At 37.1% G+C, this 24,009-nt stretch overlaps 1 protein-coding gene across 50 annotated transcripts in view; it reads left to right on the forward strand.

The window, feature by feature from the left end:
• The window catches only part of PPFIA2 (PTPRF interacting protein alpha 2), a 461,887-nt gene that overhangs the window by 389,500 nt on the left and 48,378 nt on the right, over positions 1–24,009 (forward strand). For all 50 annotated transcript variants that reach the window (XM_021093032.2, XM_084957697.1, XM_021093042.2 and 47 more), the window contains 3 exons: positions 314–444; positions 2,696–2,850; positions 12,693–12,786. In XM_021093032.2, the coding sequence (XP_020948691.1) occupies positions 314–444; positions 2,696–2,850; positions 12,693–12,786 (380 nt within the window). The remainder of the gene's footprint in view (positions 1–313; positions 445–2,695; positions 2,851–12,692; positions 12,787–24,009) is intronic.

The raw sequence follows: 24,009 nt of genomic DNA on the forward strand, positions 1-24,009 counted from the left end.
TTTTCAGTAGTCCCTGAATATTGATCTATGGTGTTGACTCTTAAATGCTTTTTCTTTAGGGAGCCTGTGTGTGTTATATATGTGTTTGTGCTGTGCGTGTTTTAACAGGAGTGTCCTAACTTTTAAATAGTTATGAAATTCACACTCTTTAATAATGTGAAATTATGTATGTAGGAGCTATGTGCCCCAAGGTTCTTGTTTTGTTTTTATATTAAAATTACTCAACTAGCCTTGCTTTGATGATGCTCTGCTTTCATCAGTTTCAGTTGAAATTTAAAAAGAGTTCATCTGATGTTATTGTTTTTGCTTCTAGATTGCAGTGGTAGAAGAAGACGGTCGGGAGGATAAAGCAACAATTAAATGTGAAACTTCTCCTCCCCCTACCCCTAGAGCCATCAGGATGACTCACACCCTCCCTTCTTCGTACCACAATGATGCCCGGAGGTAGGACCTTGCACATTGTGCCGTCTCTTTCCACAAACACTCTTCTTCCTTTGGTGTTATCAAACTCCTGAAAAAGGTCTATAAAACCTTTGATTTGAGCTATAGGTCTCCTGCTCCCTCTACACAGTGTCACTTGTGAAAAAGCCAAATTTTCATTCTGAGATCAAATTTTTACTTTTAAAATTAACTGTATATTTAAGATCTTGTTACTGACCGATACTTATGAGAATAACTTCTATTTTTAGTGGATAGTTCCTGTTAAAATGGACTCAGGCTACAGGCTACAAGGACTGATCAGGAATAATTACAAACAATTAAAGGGATTCTAAGGATTATAAAAATATCCTTCTCATGGAAGGATAATTAAGGTCTGAAAAGTCCATGACTGCGCCCCACTACCTTTCACAGACAGGTATGGAAATCTCCCTTTGGGAGCTGCTGCTGCCAGCTATAACAGCTCCTCCTGAGAAAAGAAAAAAACGCGTTTGCTGAAATATTAGAAGAAAAGTTTACATGGGAAATTATCCCATTTGTCATAGTAACTCTTCATACCGTCCTTTCCATCCACTAAAAATTTAAAGCAGATCTCTATAGTAATTTATGTCATAAATAAATCAAAGCATGCAATTTGTCTTTTTTTTTTTTTCTTTCCCCTGCGGCCGCACCAGTGGCAAATGGAGGTTCCCAGGCTAGGGGTCTAGTGGAAACTGTAGCTGCCTACCTAGGCTAGAGCCACAGCAACACAGGATCCAGGCCACTTCTACAACCTACACCACAGCTCATGGCAAAGCCGGATCCTTATCCCACTGAGCAAGGCAAGAGATGGAACCTACAACCTCATGGTTCCTAGTTGCATTTGTTAACCACTAAGCCATGACAGGAACTCCACAATTTAAGTCTTAAATGTATGTTCTTTAACTGTCATCAATTACAGCATCTCTGAGGACATAACTTATGTAACTGAATGTAATAACTTAATGATTAATACTTTATTTAAGTAAGAAGTTTCCAAATAGAATGTTTTACTATAAACATTTTTGAAAACGAGCTTCCTGTGCCAGCAGACATTTTTTTCTTTCTGTTTTGTTTATTTTTGATTTCTAATTAAATGTTAGAAAAAAAAACGTGAAAAAAAAAGTTACTCCAGCTTTAAAATATATACTTCATTCTCAAAAAAAATAAGAGTGAATTATATTGTAACATATGAAAAGTAGTAGTTTTTGGAGTTTAGAGAATGTGAACTCAGATTCATTAGGATAACTAAATAAAGTTAAATAATTCATCATGATATCGTCAAATTTAAGAGCTGTAAAAATAATAAAAATTGAATGTACTCTATTAATACAATGTCAAATACATTGACCAGTAGCAAAACCAAGATCAACTGCTTGGGAATCCTTTCAGCTTATCATGAACCTAAAATAATACCTGAGAACTGTAAGGAAAAATATATAGTAATCTCTAGGGTATATGATTGTTACTTCAAAAACCTTACTGAGGTGATTTAAAATTCAGTGAATTAGAGAGAGAGAAATGACTAGAGGAAAATCCAGTAAAACCATGGGCTAGAATAAGAGCCTAACTTTATTAGTTAAATTTAAATTTCTTGTCACAAGTCATTACGTTTAAAATTTAAAAAACAAACTCTGCAAGAAATGAATAGGTAAAGGGTGAAGGGCTAAATTATAGAAGGTCTTTTAGTATGCACTTAATAATCCAACCTAGGGAGTTCCCCCTGTGGCTCAGCAGTAACAAACCTGACTAGTATCCATGAGGATGCAGGATCCACCCTGGGCCCTGATCAGCGGGTTAAGGATTTGGCATTTTCGTGGGCTGTGGTGTGGGGCACAGATGCAGCTCAGATCCTGAGTTGCTGTGGCTGTGGCATAGGCCGGCAGCTGCAGCTCCAGTTCAACCCCTAGCCTGGGAACTTCCATATGCTTTGGGTGTAGCCCTAAAAAGACCAAAAAAAAAAAAATGATAATAATAATAATCCAATCTTTGTTCATTGATTAGGTTGATAGTGTCTGAAAAATAAGGAAAAAATTATTGGAAAAGAATAAAATTTTCTAGAGAAAATTTGGAGGCCCATGTCCCTAAGGCTGAGGAAAGAAACATGGGAAGAAAAAGAGAAAATAACATTCAAAGTCTACTCATTCCTCCTTTTGTACTTTCATCAAGAAATTAAGTATTGTGCGCCTTCTAAATGGTGCATTAAAGCAAGCAGTTTGCCCTCTTTTGTGTTTTGCAGCAGTTTATCTGCCTCCCTAGAGCCCGAAAGCCTTGGGCTTGGCAGTGCCAACAGCAGCCAAGATTCCCTTCACAAAGCCCCCAAGAAGAAAGGAATCAAGTCTTCAATAGGACGTTTGTTTGGTAAAAAAGAAAAAGCTCGACTCGGGCAGCTCCGTAAGTATGCATGTGTTTCCTGTTCCACTGCCATGTCTTTTCCTCACTTCTGAGTATCTGTCTATCTTTCATGTTATTTCTCATCGTTTTATTTCCCTGCCTGACAAACTTTCTATTCATCAGCTTTGTAAATCCACTTTGGCTGAAGAGTGTTTGAGCCCTTTTGATTTCTGCAAGAATAATAGCTGGAATTTATGTAATATGAACAAGGACCTCTTCCCCCCAACCCCCACCCTTTCTCCTACTTTTCAGTTTAGAGCTGGAGTTAAATTGCAGGGAAAAGGATGTAGCTCCTACCTCTAACGGTAAGTGATGAACAAAATGATGCACATTTCTTAGCACTACTTTTGGATTCTCAAATAAAGAAATTCACAAGTAACACCCCCATCCCCAGACTTAGTTTACTGCCCTGACACCACAAGAATTTCTGAAAATAATATCCATATTTGTAGGTTTACAACTAGTAACCTAGGTTTACAACCTAACCCTAACCCTAACCCAACTTCCACATTGTGAAGCCCACACAGAACATCAGAAGTCACAGGAAACCGATGTTTAGAACACGTGGGCAGCCCGTCGTGTGGTCGAGTGTTAATCAGCGAGAGAATTAAATCCTCTTCGATTTCCCATTCCCAGGAGAGGAACCCCTTAGTGTTACTGCATAAGGACAGAAGAGAGAAGGTGATTATTTGGGTGATGTAAGATGTGCATGCCGAGATTTTTTTTTAAATTTGTTTTATTTGGAGTTCCCATTGTGGCTCAGTGGGTGAAGGACCCAGCGTTGTCTTTGTGAGGATGTAGGTTCCAGCCCTGGCCTCGCTCAGTGAGTGAGGTATCTGGGATTGCCACAAGCTGTGATGTAGGTCACAGATGCAGCTCAGATACTGCATTGCCACAGAGCTGCAGCTCTGATTCCACCCCAAGCCTGGGGACATCCATATGCTGCAGGTGCAGCCTTAAAAAGGAAAAAGAAAAGCTGTACATTGTTTTAAAATTTGTTTTATTTGATAACTATTCATAGTCATCATCAGGGTATTCAGGATATACTTTAAAGTCTAGAAAAATATGGAGTCTTCTAGAAACATAGCCTTTTATCCATTCTCAGTGACTGTGTGTCTCTATGTCAGAACAGACGAGAAGGAAATCAATTATAATTACATTCTTATCAATCCATCCAGGTCAGAAAATAGCAATAGTTATTCAAGACTATGCTATGGAAGATTTATGAGCTTTGAGAACCTTTGTTTTATTCCAGAGAACAGCAGAGGTAGAGTATAACCAGTGCCAGTGTTGGAAGCACAGCCAGGCCTCCAGTGCTAATGAGGAAGACAAGGACAAAAAGCTATACCTCAGGTGCTATAAAGAAGCTATATTGAGGGTGAATCAAAGTCCCAGGAGACACCAAGAATAAAAGTCTTTATTGGAAACAGTATTTGAGGAGTTCCCATGGTGGCTCAGCGGTGATGAAGCAAACTAGTATGCATGAGGATGCAGGTTCTATCCCTGGCCCTGCCCAGTGGGTTAGGGATCTGGCATTGTCTTGAGCTGTGGTGTAGGTCACAGGTGTTGCTGTGTCTGTGGTGGAGGCCAGCAGCTGCAGCTCCAATTGGACTCCTATCCTGGGAACTTCCATACACCATGGGTGCGGCCCTAAAAAAAAAAAAAAAAAAAAGAGCAAAAAAAATTTAAAAAAGAAATAACACTTGAGAAAATAAGAAGAAGATACAGGCACACGTAGGCTCTGGGAATTGTATTTTTACCAGAATAAACAGTACAAGGTACCACGGATACTTTGGCTGCGGGACATAAACTTAGGTCTGCTTTTGCCCTGAAACGTGTACATCAAGGTCGTGAAGGGAAGACCCTGAAAACTTATCAAACCCAGGGGCTTCCACGTAGGAGTCACTCATCAGAAGGAATCAGGGAAACGTCTCGCGTGGTGATGACTTGAGTATCTTGATCTGGAAAATTAGACGTAGAAGCAGTACCAACGTTCTTTCTTCTGTCGGCGAAAATAGAAGAGAAGACGGGAAACGATGGCGTAGAAAGTAACGCAGTCGAAGGATGCTACTGTCCAAGAACCACGTGTGAAACTTGGGACCATGTCCTAAGGTTTAAAACTTATCGCTCATAAAAGCAGAGCAAAGATAATCTGCGAATAGCTATGCTAGATGCCTTCGAATGAAATGAGGTGTGAAGGAAGAAAACTTTCTAAATAAAACTATGAAAATGTTCACGCGAATCTATCAGGAATAGCAAACAGCCAGGGAGGAATTCTTAGTTATTCATAGGAAAGAATATTTCTAAACAGGGTATTATTTGCCTTATATAACGATCTGAAAAGCTAGGGTAATAAAGTGAACTTCAGATATGACGGATCAGTCAATGTGACTGCACAGATAACCCATAATCATGGAAAATCAAACTCAGTATACATAGAATCTATTTTTACAAATGTGTTACTAGCAGAGTCAGTATAAATGTGGAAACCCCAAAACTCAAAGGAAGCAACACAGTGAAAAGCATTTGAATAAAGCTAAAATTGCTTTAAAGGGAAAGTATTTTAAAAGATAAAACATAAATGTGAGCCTCCTTGAAGGTCACAACTGAGTTTAGGGAGAGTTTCCTGGCAGAGGAAATATTCCTTCTAGCAGATTTGGGGATCTGGTTTTAGTTTCTTTTTCTTTTTACTTTAAATTTTCTTTTACTTTCGTTCTATATCAGCCCCAAAGTGAAAAGATGCCAAAACAAGTTTAATAATCTAGCTGGAGAGCAGGGAGATAGAGGGCCCATAAATACTCCCAGTTATTTCCTGGAGTATACGACAGAGTCAGGATGTATTAAGGTCCCTTAAAGACTCAGCAGCCCAGGAGTTCCCGTCACACTTCAGTGGTTAACGAACTCAACTAGCATCCATGAGGGCATGGATTCCATCCCTGGCCTCGCTCAGTGGGTTAAGGATCCAGTGTTGCCCTGAGCTGCGGTGTAGGTCACAGACGTGGCTTGGATCCCAAGTTGCTGTGGCTCTGGGGTAGATTGGCGGCTACAGCTCCGACTTGACCCCTAGCCTGGGAACCTCCATATGGCATGGGTGCGGCCCTAGAAAGACACCAAAAAAAAAAAAAAAGACTTAGCCCAGTGACCACAACTTTTCTTCCCTGATTTATGCATCAAGATGCATCTTTGATGTCTCCACTCATGTTTAAATGTGCTCATACCTAATCTCTATTTTTAAAGTCATTCCTTAATCCTGCCGTCTTCCCTAGATATTGACTTATCTTTTCCCTACCTTATAATCCAAGCTTAAGCAAGTCGTCCACAACTGCTATTTTTACTTCCTCATCTGTCAATGACTTTATAACCTTCTACATCCTGACTTGCACACATAAGATTCTAGAAGCAAGTTTAGTCTTAAGATGGAAGATAGGTTAAGACATCAAAGGCTGGATTATTATTAAAGCAATTTGAGGATGGTAACACACTCACAATTATATTTATGATGATTGTAAACTTAGGCAGTATATCTGAACTAAATGACCTATTCCTCAAAACAGGTCTTTTTTTTTTTTTTTGTCTTTTTGCCTTTTCTAGGGCCGTACCCACAGCATATGGAGGTTCCCAGGCTAGGGGTCTAATCGGAGCAGTAGCCACCGGCCTACGCCACAGGCACAGCAATGCAAGATCCTTAACCCACTATGCGAGGCCAGGGATCAAACCTGAAACCTCAGCATTCCTAGTCAGATTCATTAACCACTGAGCTATGACGGGAACTCCAAAAACAGATTTTTAAAAATGTTGGTAGGTATACAATAAGATCTTACTGTACGGCACAGTAAGATCCAGTCTCCTGAGATGGACCATGTTGGAAAATAATGTTTTAAAAAAAATGTATAGGAGCTCCCATTGTGGCTCAGTGGAAACAAATCCAACTAGGATCCATAAGGATGCAAGTTCAATCTCTGGCCTTGCTCAGTGGGTTAGGGATCTCGGGTTGCCGTGATCTGTGGTGTAGATCGCACACTCAGCTCTGATCTGGTGTTGCTGTGGCTATGGCTGTGGCATAGGCCAGCAGCTGTAGCTCTAATTCAACTCCTAGCCCAAGAATCTCCATAAGCCGTGTTGCAGCCCTAAAAAGACAATCAATCAATCAATCAATAAAAAGAATGTATATATAGGTATGACTGAGTCATTTGCTATACAGCAGAAATTGGCACAACATTGTAAATCAACTACTCTTTAATTTTTAACCATTAAAAAAAAGATTTTGGTACCAAAGCCGTGTCTGTAACAAATGTAGATATAAGTGAATTGCATGGACAAGTAAGAACAATCTAAAAAGCCACCAACCAAAATAAACTGATAATTGGAAAAACTGCCCAGACCCAAACAGGAATTAAAAGTTCTCATTTTTATTATTTTATTTAGTAATTTTAAAATTTAAAAAAAAGGAATAAAACGACGGTTTATCTTATGTGAACAAAATATGCAAATAAGTGGAACTCTTCCAAAACTTTCAATCTGACCCCATCTGCAAAACACTATCCAGACAAGAGGCATTAACAAGAGGACACTGAAGCTTCAGAGAGCTGATATTTTGAGGGACAGGGGCAGGGAACTCTGATAATCCAGATCATTTCTTTGATCCTACTTTGAGTGAATAGCATGTGTTGAACCACGATGAAGTCCAGAGTACCAACTGTGGACTTTAGAAAAATGGTGTTGGCGTCCGAGAACATTCAGTTTTGTAAGATGGACCGTACATTAAACACAGACAACCTTTCACTTAAAACAAGAACTTCAGTATGTTTCTGGCCCATAAAAGTTTTACCTGATACATCGTCTGTTGTGTCACGACAACTAGGAACAGGGATTCTGAACCCCAAGATCCATACTTAGGCATCAGTAAGTGGAATTCTGACTGGTTTGACTTCTAATTTTATCTGAAGGCATCAACCTGTTTTGAAACAAAGCAAATTGTGTTTAAAATAGCCATGTCCAATGAAGCTTGTTTGTTTCTTCTAGAAAGTTACTCAGAAACAGAACAGGAAAGGCATTTGGGCGAGCTGTGCCCCTTGACAATCCTGAAGACAAGATGCCAAAATGAGGCCTGGGTGGTGAAAAAATTAGGTAGAATTTACAGCTGGTTGAATGATCCTCTTTTAATAACGATGATGAAGGGAGTGATGCTACCTCAGATCAAGGTTTTTGATGGCATGATTAGGACTCATTCTGTTCTTGATCAACTCATTGGCCAACCACTTGGACATGAACCAAGCACAATAGCACGATGATCTGATTTATGGATCATTGATAAGAATAAAAATCACAAACAAACAAAAAAAAACGACAGTCTTCTTCCTTAAAGACTACTTCAAAAGTCTGAGATATGGAAGATCCAAAATATCCCACTTGAAGATTATAACTCTTGGAAGCATTTTTTTTTACAAGAAAAATCTAGAAGTTTCACATAACTCTAAAATCAGTATATTAGTTAATGAATTTAGGCCACATTAATAGACAAACAATATTGAGATGAAAGAAGACATTTCCATTCTGTTCCACTACAGTAAAACAGCAGCCAACGGGTAGTATCCATTTCTGGTTACTGTGCTCTCAGAGACATGTTATAAACTTGGAGGGAGTTTGGAGGGGAGGATTAAGCTGATGGGGAGGCTTGAAATTACGTGAGGATTAGGTAAATACATGGGTGTGTCTATTCTCCTTATCGACCTGTCTAGGCAGCTGATTATGAATATTTGAAAGGCTGTTATGTGGCAGACGCATTGGCCTTTTCATTGTTGAGTGAGGATACGAAACTTAAACCCAAGCATTAAAGTCGTAGAAGGATTAACTTCATCTTATTGTAAGAAAGAACACTAGGGAGTCAGAATTATACACACAAGCTTTATTGTAAAGTAATGAGTTCTTATCACTGGAGACTGTCAAGCAGAAGCGAGGTAAATTCTAGGAAGAACTGCTGTGGAAGGGATCCAGGCATCGGAAGGGAAGCTGGACTGGCTGATCTGTAAGATCTCTTTCAGCCCTAATAATGCCGAATCTATGCAGCTCTAACATTTAAGCCTTATAGCCAGCAACACTTCTTTCTACAAAATATATATCTTGAGTTATTTACTATGGAAATGGGGTTTTATTTTTAAAATTATAGACTTTCAGAGTTGAAAATATCTAAAGATTACATAACGACCCACATTCTATACTATACAGAAATTGAGATGATTTTAATCATTGAGGCAAAGCAGCTGCCTGGTACAAGAGTTTGCAGTGGTTCCCAGCTCTCCCTTCCTGGTCTCCTGCTCCAGACACTGTCCTCCTCCTTGAGCTTCTAGTCCTGTGGAACATATTTGGGAATGTGATGAAATTAAAATCATTATTTATTTCAGAAGGTGTATAACTTCTTGGCATTCCCTCTGTGGCTCAGCAGGTTAAGAACCTAATTCGTATCCATGAGGATGCGTGTTCGATCCCTGGCCTTGCTCAGGATCTGGCATTGCCATGAACTTCAGTGCAGGTCACAGATGAGGGCTAGATCCAGTGGTGCTGCAGCCCTGATTCGACCACTAGTCTGGAGACTTCTATATGCTACAGGTGTGGCCCTAAAAAAAAAAAAAAGAAGAAGAAGAAGGAGAAAGAAAAAGAAAAAAAAAATCTGTATATAAATTCTTGAGAATATTACACATAAATGCATAAAAAAGTAAAGAAGGCAATAGTAAAAAAGACATCACATAATGCATTACATATTGTCTTATAAAATATATAGACATGTTAGTAAAGAGTTTGGATAATGTTTTTCTCTCTGGATATGTTTGATTCTACTGGAACATCTAAGTGCAGTTTTCTTACAAAATTGGAAAGGTGTAAAGCTTGAGTTCAAAATAGGACTTGTTTCTGAACAACGGGTACTGAAGCCACCGAAGAGAACAGACTCCAAGGGAAACATAATGGAAAAGGACCTGGGTCTTCTTTATAGTTAGTTGGGAAGTGGGTATAGACAGGGGTCAGGAGTGTGAAACCAAATTATCAGACAAAAGACATGATGAAGCTTGAGGGTCACGTTACCTAGCTGTGGAGAGATTGGAAATGCAGAGATTAGGAGGCAGCAGTTTGAAGCAGAAGAAACACACAAATGAAATGATCCAGGTTCCAGGGACAGGTATCCAAGCAGAAGTAAGAATGAGGAGTAAGAGCAATCAAGTATCATGTCTGGAGGCAGTTTACCTGTTCAGGAAAATGGTAATCGCATGTGAAGAGGTAGTGATGTTAAAACTTTCACTGCTTCTGAGGGAGTCATCTGCTCCATCGGACTTTTAACACATTTACTACCTGGGAAACACCAGCTCTCCCGTGTCTTCAGAAAGCCCTAATAATAATTACTGTAAAGGAAAAAGAATAGGACACACGTAACCACCCTAGCAGATGTTAACAGTGAATGGTAACGTAAAGAAAAGAGGCATTGCAAAGGGGAGACACCACAGCTCATGGCAACACCAGATCCTTAACCCACTGAGCGAGGCCAGGGATTGAACCCGCGTGCTCATGGATGCTAGTCAGATTCATTTCTGCTGAGCCACGACAGGAACTCCCACAATTCTTTATTAAATACTTTTCAAAGTGTATTAGATTCTTTTTATTTTTTTGTCTTTTTGCTATTTCTTTGGGCCGCTCCCATGGCGTATGGAGGTTCCCAGGCTAGGGGTCGAATCGGAGCTGTAGCCACCGGCCGACATCAGAGCCACAGCAACACAGGATCTGAGCCGCATCTGCAACCTACACTACAGCTCATGGCAACACCGGATCGTTAACTCACTGAGCAAGGGCACGGACCAAACCCGCAACCTCATGGTTCCTAGTCGGATTCGTTAACCACTGCGTCACGACGGGAACTCCAAAGTGTATTAGATTCTGAAGTAATCAAGAGTATATCTAAGTTCCTGATTCTTTTATTTTATTTATGAGAAGAAAAGTCTAATATTATTTTTTCTGAGTCTACTGTTGACTCACAAAATTCTTCTAGAGCTTTCTTTGTTTCCTTTCCAGAGCTTTCACTTTTTTAAAATGTTCTCTAATTAAAATGTTGGGTTCCTGGGGAAAAAAATGAGTCATAATTTATACGTTCTTGGCTCTGAAGAGTAAAATGCCTGATTCATTCAACCACGTGGTGGTTGAAAATGTCTCATTGATTATGGAATGGATCTACTTAACCCATCTCCATGTCTCTATCTGGACTGATCAAGAATTTTGTAACTTTTAAGTGAATCATTTTCATTTTCATTTATATTTCAAGAGAAAAATTTTATTGTTAATTTCAGATTGTGAATAATAATTCATGGATGTACAGTAGGTCAAGTATACCAATGAGAGAAATAAAATGAAAATATATACTCACTGTGCGTAATTGAAAAATCCTACATTTAAAAATCTTCCCCAAGAGAACTTCAGTCAGCCAGTGGATGACTTTCCTAATATCGACAGTGAAAATCATTCACAATAAAAAGTTCTTTAAGTATTAATTGCATATGTACATAATTGAATATAATAAATTTCAGTCCTCAAACTGTGAATCCCTGAATAAGATCTAGACAGCAGTCAATATATTTGCAAATAAGAGGCCTTTCCTATAATTATCCAGTTCAGTAACAGAGTTACTAGACTGTGAGATTAACTCATATATGTCAGTACTCCAGAATTAATAGTATTTAGTATTTAAATTATTTGCTAAAATAAATTATGAAAAACAATTACAACAAAATCATCTTTAAGAGTACTTATTTATTGACATATTGCTGAATGTTTTTGTGTTGTCTCTTTAAGAGCATTAACTTAAATCTTTCTATTTAATCTTGGGCTTAAATGGAATTTAAATCTCTTCCAGTAAAAATATACATATTTTTATATACCTCATATACCTTAACTCACTTAAAAATAGTGAGCAATTTTCATTTAGTTTGACTTCGTTTTTTTCACATTGCAAAGGGAAAATAGAGCCCAGAAAAAAAGTTCCCATTTTTCAATTACAACAGATAAGTTATGAAACAATGGTATATTAGAGATACTGAATGAAATAACTGCCTTTTAAAAATTATTTGACGCCCAGCATACTTTGATTCTTTCTCTTTTTATCCCAAGATTATATATATTGCATATATCTCAAGGTCAATAAAACTGAACATTAAATCAAATAATTTGTGACCTACTAGGTAAAAACAATTCTTTCCAGGGTCTTTTGAAGAAAGATTTAAATTTTTTTCCCGATATTATTATAGAAATTACAAAATAAAACAAAGTCTGCCAGAGCATAAGAAAGTCTAGAAGTCAGATTTGTAGTAAGGGACATAGGAGTCAGCCAGGTGAGCAGAAAGAGTTACAGATCAGGATACAAAAAGTTTTTGTAACTCAGCAGACGCTTCTCCATTCTCTCCACTTGGAATTGAAGACCTATATCCATGAAAAAATTCTGAATGCTTCAAGTGTTGAGAAAACTCACACTCGCCTTCATTTTTCATGAGAAAAGTAGAAAAATAGACTTCAAGGCTTGCAGACTACATATTCTGGCGTTTGTAATATAATGTGCTGGCCACGTGTAATATGTTGCTACGAGGTGCAGGTGAATGGTAACCAATAGGTAACTTTTTTCCCCCCATTTTCCCAGTGTATGTTTATATGTCCTTGTCATTCATTGTATGTACATTCTGTTGGAAATGCAAAGACAGTCCAAAAAAGAAAAAAAAAATGATACTAAACAGTTGCTCAAAAAACTTTTAAGAATTTAATTTCAAAACTGTCACCAGGTATCCAACCTAATTTGAATAGTTACTTCTTCACAGGAGGCTTTATGGAGACGGAAGCTGCAGCTCAGGAGTCCTTGGGGTTAGGCAAACTTGGAACTCAAGCTGAGAAGGATAGAAGACTGAAGAAAAAGTAGGTTTGGAGATTTTTTCCTTCTTTTTCTTTTACTTACTTTTTATCATTGCGGGGAATTAAAAAGAGAATGATTGGTGAGTTCCCTGGTGGCTCAGTAGGTCAAGGATCCAGTGTTGCCATTGCTATGGCTCAGGAAACTGCAGTGGCTTGGGTTCCATCCCTGACCCAGGATCTTCCACATGCTAGCAGTGTGGTCCAAAGAAAGAGAGAGAGAGAGAATAATTGGAAACAAAACAATAGACAGAAGCTAATATTGTCCTGGTGTTCCCTAAAACGTCAGTGTTTCAGTTTCATGGCTATAATTTTATTAAAATAAAAACTCTTTGGTCTATAGTAGAAGTAAACAGTTTTTTATGAGAGATCAAAGTATGTCTTTCAAAACTCATGTGTATTTAGAATATTTAAATGCAGGCTTACAGCTAATGTAATATTCCACTTGATGTTAAATTCAGTATTAATTTGGTATAATACCATCCAACTTCATGTTTTCTCTCACAACAATTAAAGGACCTTCCCTTAAAATGGAGTATTTAAAAAGGAGAATGTTTCTCTGACTGGGGGAATATACACTTATTTTAGACGCACAGCAGATTGTTTTGCATCTGTCAGGAAACTGATAGTGTATTTTTTCATTCACATGTAATATGAAACATTTAAATGACTTGCAGAACTGGCAGTTTGGGAAAGCTGTAGAAAGCAAGTCCATAAATAACATATTTTTTTAAAGTCAGAGTAACATTTTCAGTGATGAAATAGCACCTTTAGGCTGTGTTCTTTAAAAGACAAAGAATTTCTCCTGATTCCAGAACCTATTGGTGGGTTACTCCTCATCCTCCCTCTCAGATCTTTCTTGCAGGGTTCATAGTTTTCATGTTTACCTTCCTTCCTATGCAACAGTGTTCATTGCTATAGTTATCATTACTGTGACAAACGTGCATGTGATTATATGAGTCAGGCTAATTAATTTACCTCATATTTTGCCTTCTCACGTGCTGTGCAGGTATTTACTAATAATGAAGAAATATGTACTTACAAGTTAAGCGTTCACTAGTCTAATTGTGTCATTAATGTTCTACTTACTAAAGTTAGATTTATATCCAAATTTAGTAGCGACATGCTGTGCAGAAAAAAGAAGTGACCTTGGGAGCATTATTTCTTGAATACAATTAAATGCTCACATTCCATATTAATAAATATTTTCTCCTTCATTACTGATCACTCAAAAATATATTTAAATATTATCACCATCTGTCTCGGAAGATGTTTATCAATGTTTTATATTTTACAGTTATTTATTAAGAAAAAATCTTCTAAAGATATCCTTTGATATTAAAATTTATTTGAAGTCTAAAGAACTTTCACTTTATTTGACATTACTTTAAATCTAAAGGAATAAGATTAATCAAAACAGCCTGGCTAATGTACTTAGTTTATTTCTCTTAAAAGCTTATTTTCATTTTTTCCAAAATGAAATATTTACAAATAATGACTATCTGACCAGTTTTCATATTTCTTATAAGGTAATATTGAGACAATGCCTCACATAGTTCCTTTTAAACAGCTACTAAATATCCTTTTTAACAACTACTAAAGTTAAAAATTCCAATTATACAATGATTTAACATAATCATATATTTAGAATTAATGTTTAGCAATTGTTACATTTATACATTGTTGGATTGATTTGATATTAATCTTATTAATTAAGTATTAATTATATTTCTTATATCCTAAGTATCCCCATAGTCAGAAAGTGATTTGAGTTCTGGACTCGGTTTGAAGATCTTACTATGCTTGACTTTATTGTTTTATTTTGCAATATGTTTTGGCAAAATATAATTTTTAAACATAGTAAATAGAATACTTGTTTTGAATGTTAACATATATCTATAAGATAACAAAGGCTAGCATTTCTTAGCACAACTATTTCCTATAGAATAATAGGATTTGGGTTAAAATGGATCCAACAAGGCAAGATATTGTTAATTAATGATGTAAAGGCCCAAGTGTATCTCATATTATTGACTGTCTTGCACCAAAGCTCTATGAGCATAAACATGCAACCTATATTTATAAGATATATATACAAGTAAGTGCTAACACTTATTTAGGACTTCCATGGTACCATGGCTTGCTTTCTGGGTTATCAGAGAATGAAGTGTCCCCATGTAATGGATTTTATATGATAAGCGAGACAAATTATTTTTAAATGACATCGTTTCAAAATTTATTTCTATCAAAGTTATTACCTATGATTAAACATTGGCCACATGTTCTCAAATTTTCTAAAGTATTCAAAATTCTGTTTAAGCGATTCCAATTTTCTTTTTTAAAAGGTAGTACCTCCTCTTTAGCATGCTTCAAGTAATCATACTCTTTTCTGTGTTTACACTTCGTGTTTACTGGTCTGCTTTTAAGATGGAGAAAAATTCAAGTAAATTCCATTGAAAAATATATAAAAATGGAACAAACTATTTCAAAATGTTGAACCCTATGGCTTTTTCATGCATAGTCTCAGTGATTTGGTTTCCTATTAATTGTTTTTCTCTATGCTATCCTTTGACCAAGCAGAATGACGTGTCCAGGACATACTACCTAGACCAATGATGGCTGTCCCCAAAGTTCCTATCAGAGATTCATTCGTCTCTGTGGGAACAGCAGAACCGGAGAGAAATCTTGTTTTAAACTAGGACACTATTTTACTAGGATACCAGGTATCTACCATTGACAATCTGTGGATGTAAATTTAATTAGGAGAAATCTTCTTTAAATAAGTTACTTATGACACATTTTAAAAAGCCATATGGGGAAGACACTTTCAGAGAGCAGCATTCAAGACATTCCAAATTCTTGCAAAGTTCAAAAATTTGCAGCTTTGGCAGCACCAAACAAAGGTCTAATTTGAGGTACATTTACCACCCAGCTAATTAAACATGCACAGATTAGAACATCTTACTAGAACTGTGTTCCTACTTTGTTCTGCTTTTACTTTGCTGTCTGATGCAGACATTTGTTTTTCTTACATTTCTGGCTGCTGTCTTGTGATAAGAAGTAGAAAATCATCACTATCGCATCTGCTAAAGCAACCACTGTTCTAAAAATTCTTGAGTATTATCTGCTGGAGTTGTGCGTTATCATGCAGGTGCAATTCTTTCCTCAGAACGACACCTGATTTTAAGGCCTGAAGTCAATCTGCTGTTCTGCCTACCTCGTTTTTTCTACAACTTATCTTGGCTGTACTTTCCCTTAAACTTCAATTCTATAAATTTCTTCAGCAGGCTTATATAGAGTATGATTAATGCCTACAATAATTGTGTCAAACTGAAACATCTTGTAATTCTTTGAATACTTCGCATGAATTTGTCTGGCCTTCCCCTTTAAAATTTGACTAGTTTTTCTTAGCCTATGGCATAGTTCTCCTAATCTCCTATCTCCTAAGGATAGAATCACTTATTTGTCTCAATATATGTCTCTATGTTAAAATTGTGATTCTCCAGAGTTTTCTCAATGTGTCTGAAATCTGAAATCTTTTCCGTCATACTTTGTTTGATTTCATTGGAAGGCAAATATCTTTTCTGTTTTAAACAAACTGAACATCTTTCCCATTTCTGAGACATGACCTGAGAACTTCGCCACTTCCTTTTTATACCCGTCATCCTGATCTTCAAGAACTATTTCCTTTCTTAGCTCTCCAAAAAATGTTTTAGGCTAAAACCTAAAGCTACTTGCTCAGGATGGCCAATTAAAGTCATCCACCCAACTCCAAAAACTAACTGCGCAGCAGAATAGAAGCTACTGCAGTGTCAAAATCTTGTATCATCCAACCTACCAAAAACCTCAATTTCTGAATGTGCTTTAATTGCGCTACTTTCCAAAGTTCACTTAGAATCTAGAAGACCCAGTAAATAGAAATTCTGTTCTTTGCCAAAAGTTTAGAATTTATTTGATGATAGACCAAAGAGTCAGACAATAAGAGATGAAAATTTCAGCTTTATTACTGATAAAACTGTTAGGACATGGGAGTTCCCATTGTGGCACAGCAGAAATGAATCCGACTAGGAACCATGAGGTTGTGGGTTCAATCCATGGTCTTGCTTAGTGGGTTAAGGATCCAGCGCTGCCCTGAGCTGTGGTGTAGTTTGCAGACGTGGCTTGGATCTGGTGTTGCTGTGACTGTGGTGTAGGCCAGACCCCTAGCCTGGGAAACTCCATATGTCGTGGATGTGGCCCTGAAAAAAAAAAAAAAGAAAAAAAACCCTGTTAGCACGCGATTTAAGTATATGGAAAAAGGGGGGATCCTAAAACAGAACCCTCAAATTAAATAGTTACCTGACACAGAAGAGCTGAATAGTCACAGATTCCCAAGATATACAAGTATAAGCCCTGCCTCTCCTTAAAAATATCATCTACAATATTTTGATTCCATAAATATGTTACTCTAGCATGAAGAACTATGAACTCACAAGGAAGGAATGGAAATTTTATGTCATTAGAATCTTTGCCTAAAAGAGAATTTTACAAATATCAGAGTGTTTATAGTAATATCTCTCTAGATTTCATAACTTTTTTTCTCCTGAAATATATTTAGGAGCCAGTTTCCCATTTTACCATATCTAGAAATGTGTTGATAAAGTTTATGACTAACTTCCTAAATCCTCAGAAATCTGTAAATATATTGTATACCTAAAATTAATTGAAAATTTTAAAACTGTTGTTTTAAGATAGTTTTCCCTCAAAACTTTAAGATACTGATCTCCTGGCTTCCAGTTACATCTGATGTCAATTGATTGTTGTTCTTTTGTGTATTACATGTAGGATTTCTTTTTCCTCTCTCTCTCTCTCTCTCTCTGTCTCCCTCCCTGAAAGTTTAAGAGTTTCCCTTTCTCTTGGAAATTCAGAAATGTCATAAGTACATTTATATTCAAATGACTTTTTTTTTTTTTTTTTTTTTTGGTACCATACCCTGTGGCATATGGAAGATCTCAGCCCAGGGATCAAATCTGAGTCACAGCTGTGACCTACACCACAGCTGTGGCAGTGCAGGATCCTTAACCCACTGCACGAGGCTGGGGATCAAACTGTACCTCCATAGCGACCTGAGCCACTGCAGTCAGATACTTAACCTACTGCACCACAAGGAGAACTCCTATTAAGTCTTTAGATTGAAAGTATAAAGTAGAAGAATGAAACGTAAAAAATCATTTGCGGAATTCCCATTGTGGCTCAGCAGGTTAAGAACCTTACATTGTCTCCGTGAAGATATGGATTCAATCCCTGGCCTCACTCAATAGGTTAAGGATCTGACATTGCCACAAGCTTCCTCATAGGTTGCAGATGAGGCTCGGATCCAGTGTTGCTGTAGCAGTGGCCTAGGTCTCAGCTGCAACTCTGATTCAATCCCAGGCCTGGGAATTCCATATGCCACAGGTACAGCCATAAAAAGGAAAAAAAAAAAAAAAAAAAAAAAAAAAGGTCATTTGGGAGTTCCTGCTGTGGCACAGTGGGTTAAGGATCCTGCATTTGCCACAGCTATGGCATAGGTCCCAGATGCAGCTGGGATTCGACCCTTGGCCTGGAAACGTCCATATGCTATCAGGGCAGCCGGAAAGAAAGAAAGAAAGAAAGAGAGAAAGAGAGAGAAGGAAAGAGAGTGAGAGAGAGAAGGACGGAAGGAAGGAAGGAAGGGAGAGAGAGAGAGAGAGAAAGAAAGGAAAGAAAAGGAAGGAAGGAAGGAAGGAAGGAAGGAAGGAAGGAAAGAAAGAAAGAAGGAAAGAAAGAAAGAAAGAAAGAAAGAAAGAAAGAAAGAAAGAAAGAAAGAAAGAAAGAAAGAAAAGAAAGAAAGAAAGAAAGAAAGAAAGAAAGAAAGAAAGAAAGAAAAAGAAAGAAAAGAAAAGAAAAGAAAGAAAGAAAAGAAAAGAAAAGAAAGAGTGAGAGAGAAAAGAAAGGAAGGAAGGAAGGAAAAGAGAAAGAAAAGAAAGAGAGAGAAAGAAAAGAAAGAGAGAAAAGAAAGAGAGAAAGAAAAGAAAGAAGAGAGAAAGAAAAGAAAGAAGAGAGTCAAACTTTATTGACCTAAAATATTTTTATCTCTAAACTTTTGATTCTAAGAAGCTTATTTTTACAGAAGCTTATGAGAATACAGTTGCCAATTTCAGTAGTAATATACCTCTCATGACAGTTCTTGATAGACAGTGAACATGTTCAAAGTTGACAGAATACCCATGAATGTTACTTAGCTCCAGAAATATAAATCCTGAAATATTTGCATCCATTTTTATCTGCTAATGTTTTCCTCCTATATTTAACACTGTGTAATTTTTTATTAAAATATATATGTGAGTTGAAATCTTCTGCATCTTGAGACTAAATTGAAAGATACCATATGAACATTAATATACTGACTAATTTATCATTTCCAATCTTTAGTTGTAATATAGGTAATATATTATTATATGTTGGATTTGCTGTGTTCTACTGAATGGATATCACTGCTAAATGAATATGGATTTCATATTTGAAATCAATTTTTCAACATCATTAAAATGAAATTAGCATTCCAGCTCAGCTATCAGCAGCATCCTCCAGAGTAGCAGTTTTATCCTTGGAGCATAACAGTCACAGTTAATCACTACCAATGAATCTTTATGTTAGAACTTCAAAGACATAAAAGTGAAGCTCTATAGATTTAGTTAATTTATTTCCATTGCGATCCTAAGGGTCTCCTTCAGAGCATAAACTTTAATGTGTTTTGAGACTTGGCACTTTTAATCTTTGGCATTTGAAAGTTTCAGAGTTTGCATGTCTCTAAGCCAAATAAATGTCACTGAAAATATTCATAATTAAAAGTATTACAGAAATTTTACAACATTCTTTCATTTAGTAAATATTTATTGTCTCTGTGCCAAGTTAAGCTTATAACGAGTTGTATTCCAGAGGTTAATTTTAAGACATGTATTAGAAGCGTTGGATACATTTTCCCATCTAAATAATGTCAGATGTATGGAAGGTAAATATCTTTACTTCCCCCACCAAAAAAAAAAAAATATTTTTAAGCATGTTACAGGAAGTACATTTGACTGGACAAAGCAAGAAAGGGGGATTTACTGGTAGATAGAAAATCTCAGAAATAGCAGAGCCAGAGCAATTCTAAAATCTCCAACTAAAACAGATTATGTAATGTTTCTGTAGAGTGTTGTCAAGAACTTATATTTTCTATTTGACATTTTAAAATTCCAAGGTGAAAGAATCTGATTGGTCTAATGTGGAAGAGATACTTGTACTTGGATGAGTTCTAGTCAAGGGTTCCTTTAGCACAGACATGGTTGGAGAGGAACCCTCCTGGGCCACCAACTCCAAAAGATCTAATAAAGTAGACTATTTCAAACCCGAAACCCAGGGCTCTCAATATTTGTCTGGTAAAATATGTTTCACTTTCCCACTTGGAACTCCAGAAGTTTGTCTTTTCTGCCTGTGCCAGGACTGTCATTGCCTTCCCATTTGACCATAGATAGGCCTGCCAAGACGCAGGCAGAGACAACTCTAAGAATGCCTCGAACCTAAAAATTAAGAAGATCCAAAGGCCAAAGGCCAAAATCCTTTGAAATTTGTTGGGAAAAAATGAAATCTAACGAAAACCAAAGTACTCCATATATACAGGAATGGAAAGAGCATGGAGCCTGCGGTACAATGCTAATAGATTACAGAGTAGAACCAGAAGCCTTGTATGGTCTCAGTATTTTCTGCCCATGAAAAATGAAAAGAATAAAATAAGGATTAGTAATAGTAAATGAAAACTCAAAGTAGTTACATGTACTGGAAAAAATGACCTCCTTTTCTAAATAAACCCATATTATTAGTCATTATAAGAAAATCCTGGATGAATGGAAGACGCAAGTGATAATTTTTTAGTCACTTACTCAGTGCCTTTTACGTCCCAAGAATTCTGTTAGAAACTGCTGCTCTTTGACCTATGCAGTTCCATTCTTCAAAGAGCCTGTAGAGAGACGGTAACAAAAACAAATTATTTCATTTAAGTGTTTCAGTGAACATGATCCTTCCTCTAAGTCTCTGGCCTTTGAGCACAATGAGAAAAGTGTCGTGAGCCTAAAGCCACCTAATATTCTTATTTAAAGGATATTCTTCAAGCCAAAAATGGTCACCTTACCATTAGTCCCCCTTTTAATTGTAAAACATCTATTAGATTATTTTTGAACAATAAGAAAGGGGATTACTGATCACCAAGAGTAAATGGAGTTCCTTAAGAATAAGCTGTGTCCTTGAACTTATCAAACATTTTCTAGACAGGTAGATGAGGAAAAATGCTATAGAAATACCATACATTGAGTTTAGAGAGGTATTTCAATTACTTTCTAAATGAACGTGAGATTAGAATTACACTAACATGGAAATATAACTGATGGGGCTGTTGTAATCAAAGGAGCCGAGCAAGCAACTTGATGACTGGTGAAATGGAAGCACTTTTTGTATTTGATTTAAATAAGGATATCAGATTTGTAAAGGCATGAAGCTAGAAGACATAGCTAAGTTTTAGATAAATGATTTTAAGGAAGACCTTACAAAGAGAAGCAAATCTTACAAGATGAAATTTAATAGTTGTTTATATAAACCTGCATCCAACTCCATAATCGTACCTATTGATTACTTGTGCATAAAGAGATGCATAAAGTTTGACTGAAGCTCCTCAGAAAAAAAAGTTCCTGCAAAAAAAAGACAAGTTAGCAATGCCTCTTAAACACCATTGATTTTCAGTATCCAAAAAGCAACTGTTAAGGCCAAAATTCTATTCACTGACCAGATCCTAGCTGGATATTGTGTTCTTTCTAAGAAATATGCTTGAAGCAGATGTACGCAAAGCAGCATATTTGCAGAGGAAGATACCAAACTGTACCTTTCTTTGGAAATAATTGGGAATGTGTGGAGTGTGGAAGACAAAGATTCAGAAAAAAAAAAAAAAAGGCAATAACATGTCTTCTTTATGGCTACACAGTAAGATCTTGGGCCAAAAGTGAGAGGTTGTTACAGGTAAATTTGCCTGAGTCTAGGCGAGAACTGCTAACAGCCACATATCTGGGAAGAAAGAATTGACCCCTTGGGAGCATTGCTCCTCATGACTGTGTCCAACACAGACCTGCCGAACGTGTGTGTGTGCAAGATTATCATACGAGGGACTCAAATTCCAGTTGAGAGAGTGGATTACATACTCCTTAAATTATCCCTGCCCAGGAGTCTATGACTCTCTGCATAATTCAGGGAACCGAATTCAGAGAACTGGACTCAGAGAACCTCTGCTTTTTTAAACATTTGCAATGTCTGGCATAGTGAACATACACAAAACAAATGTTCTGAATAGTTGAAGGGAAACTGAGTGGACAGAGAACTCTCGTGTGCAGAAAAAGACCCGGGAGTATTGAAGAGGACCTAGGGCAGTGACTTCCCCCTGAAGACAAACCAGATACCCGGGCTTCATCTTCGCCCCTCTTCTGCCTTGTCCTTACTTTTCCACTCTGCACCGCTGTGCACAATCATTGTCACCTAACCCTAACCCTAACCAGTCTGGACACGAGCGTTTATAAATCTCTCAAGTGTGCTGATTTTCTTCTTTTATTTCTCAAGCCATTATTCTAAAATAATCTCTGTACTTTGTCTTGCCTTCTTTACTCCATTCTTCACAGGTCAGCTGAAGAGATCCATCTAAATCCTATCTCTAAACTTGCCAAAAATCTCCCAATCATTCCCTGCCATCCCTAGAATAAGGTCCAAATGCCTCTATATAGCCCCCAAATCCCTATATGATCTGGTCTCTCTTTATCTCACCAACTTAATCTCTCTCTACTTCCCATCTTGCACGTTATGTTCTTAACATACTTAATGTCGGTTTCTGGTTTATGATTTCTTTTTTTTTTTTTTTTTTTTTTTTTTGTCTTTTTGCCATTTCTTGGGCCGCTCCCGCGGCATATGGAGGTTCCCAGGCTAGGGGTCCAATCAGAGCTGTAGCCACCGGCCGACGCCAGAGCCACAGCAACGCGGGATCCGAGCCGCGTCTGCAACCTACACCACAGCTCACGGCAACGCCGGATCCTTAACCCACTGAGCACGGGCAGGGACTGAACCTGCAACCTCATGGTTCCTAGTCGGATTCGTTAACCACTGTGCCACGACGGGAACTCTTGGTTTATGATTTCTATCTCCTTTTGTGCATAAATCCCGATCCATTTTCCTCCTTATCGTTTGAGTGATAATGATAATAGCGACCTGCTTTGCATGTAATGTGTATTTAAAAATCACAATGAGACGTTGCAGTATGCTCTGCACTGTTCTACACATCTTACTTATATTTTCACTTTTAATTTTCGCAAAGCCTCTGAGGTAGAAACTATTTCCTTCTACTCATGAAGAAACTTAGCTTTCCAAGTAGTGTGCTATGCAGAAGTGCAAATCTCCTGAGCCCCATCTTCTCTGAATTATTTAGGATCTCAGGATAAGGCCACAATTTAGAGAGTATATAGTCCAGTGTTTTGGCTGGACCTTGAGAACCCTATCTCATTTTAAAGAGTCTACATAGGGAGTCCAAAAGAATCTTTCATTTTCCTTGTATCCTGAAAAAAAGTAGCATTTTTTTTTGCACAGAGAATACTTACTTTCTTATCCAAACTCATCCCATCCTTCAAAATGAGCAAAAAATATATTCAAATTGAACACCTTTTTTTTTTTTTAAAGAATGGGAAGGGGAGGTAATTTCAAAGCAGTGTAGCTGTTTTATAAAGTTGCTTTTTTCTGATATAATTAGCCACATATAATATCCCAAAGTTGATGTAAGAAAGAATAGTAACGATAACTAATCAATAAGCTGTGTAAGAAATTTAAGTGTGTGCTTGAATCAATCTAACATTATTTGTCCCAGGAAAACGTTCAAAGTTAGAATCTAACAGCAGGGATAATTAAGTTCCTTTATTAAAAGAAAGTCACTAATTAAGATACATTTATACGTAGTGATGACTGACCTCTTAATCTGGAAAGTATTCTCCACATTTATTTCCGCAAATATAGGATCTTATGTGAGCTCTGTGTGATATTTGTACAAGGTTTTTGAAGATGTGCTTTTTTCCCATAGTTATTTAAAATTAGCCTTTCAGGAAGCATGCTTCTCTACCTCGTTTTTACATTTCTAAGGGCAATGAATGTCTATATCCTATTGCCAGTGTT

The sequence above is a fragment of the Sus scrofa genome, chromosome 5, assembly GCF_054392235.1.
Source record: "Sus scrofa isolate SSC_HxYL_T2T_F1_AM1 chromosome 5, Sscrofa_HxYL_maternal_Yorkshire_Landrace_v2.0, whole genome shotgun sequence".
In the NCBI taxonomy this organism is placed as follows: Eukaryota; Metazoa; Chordata; class Mammalia; order Artiodactyla; family Suidae; genus Sus; species Sus scrofa.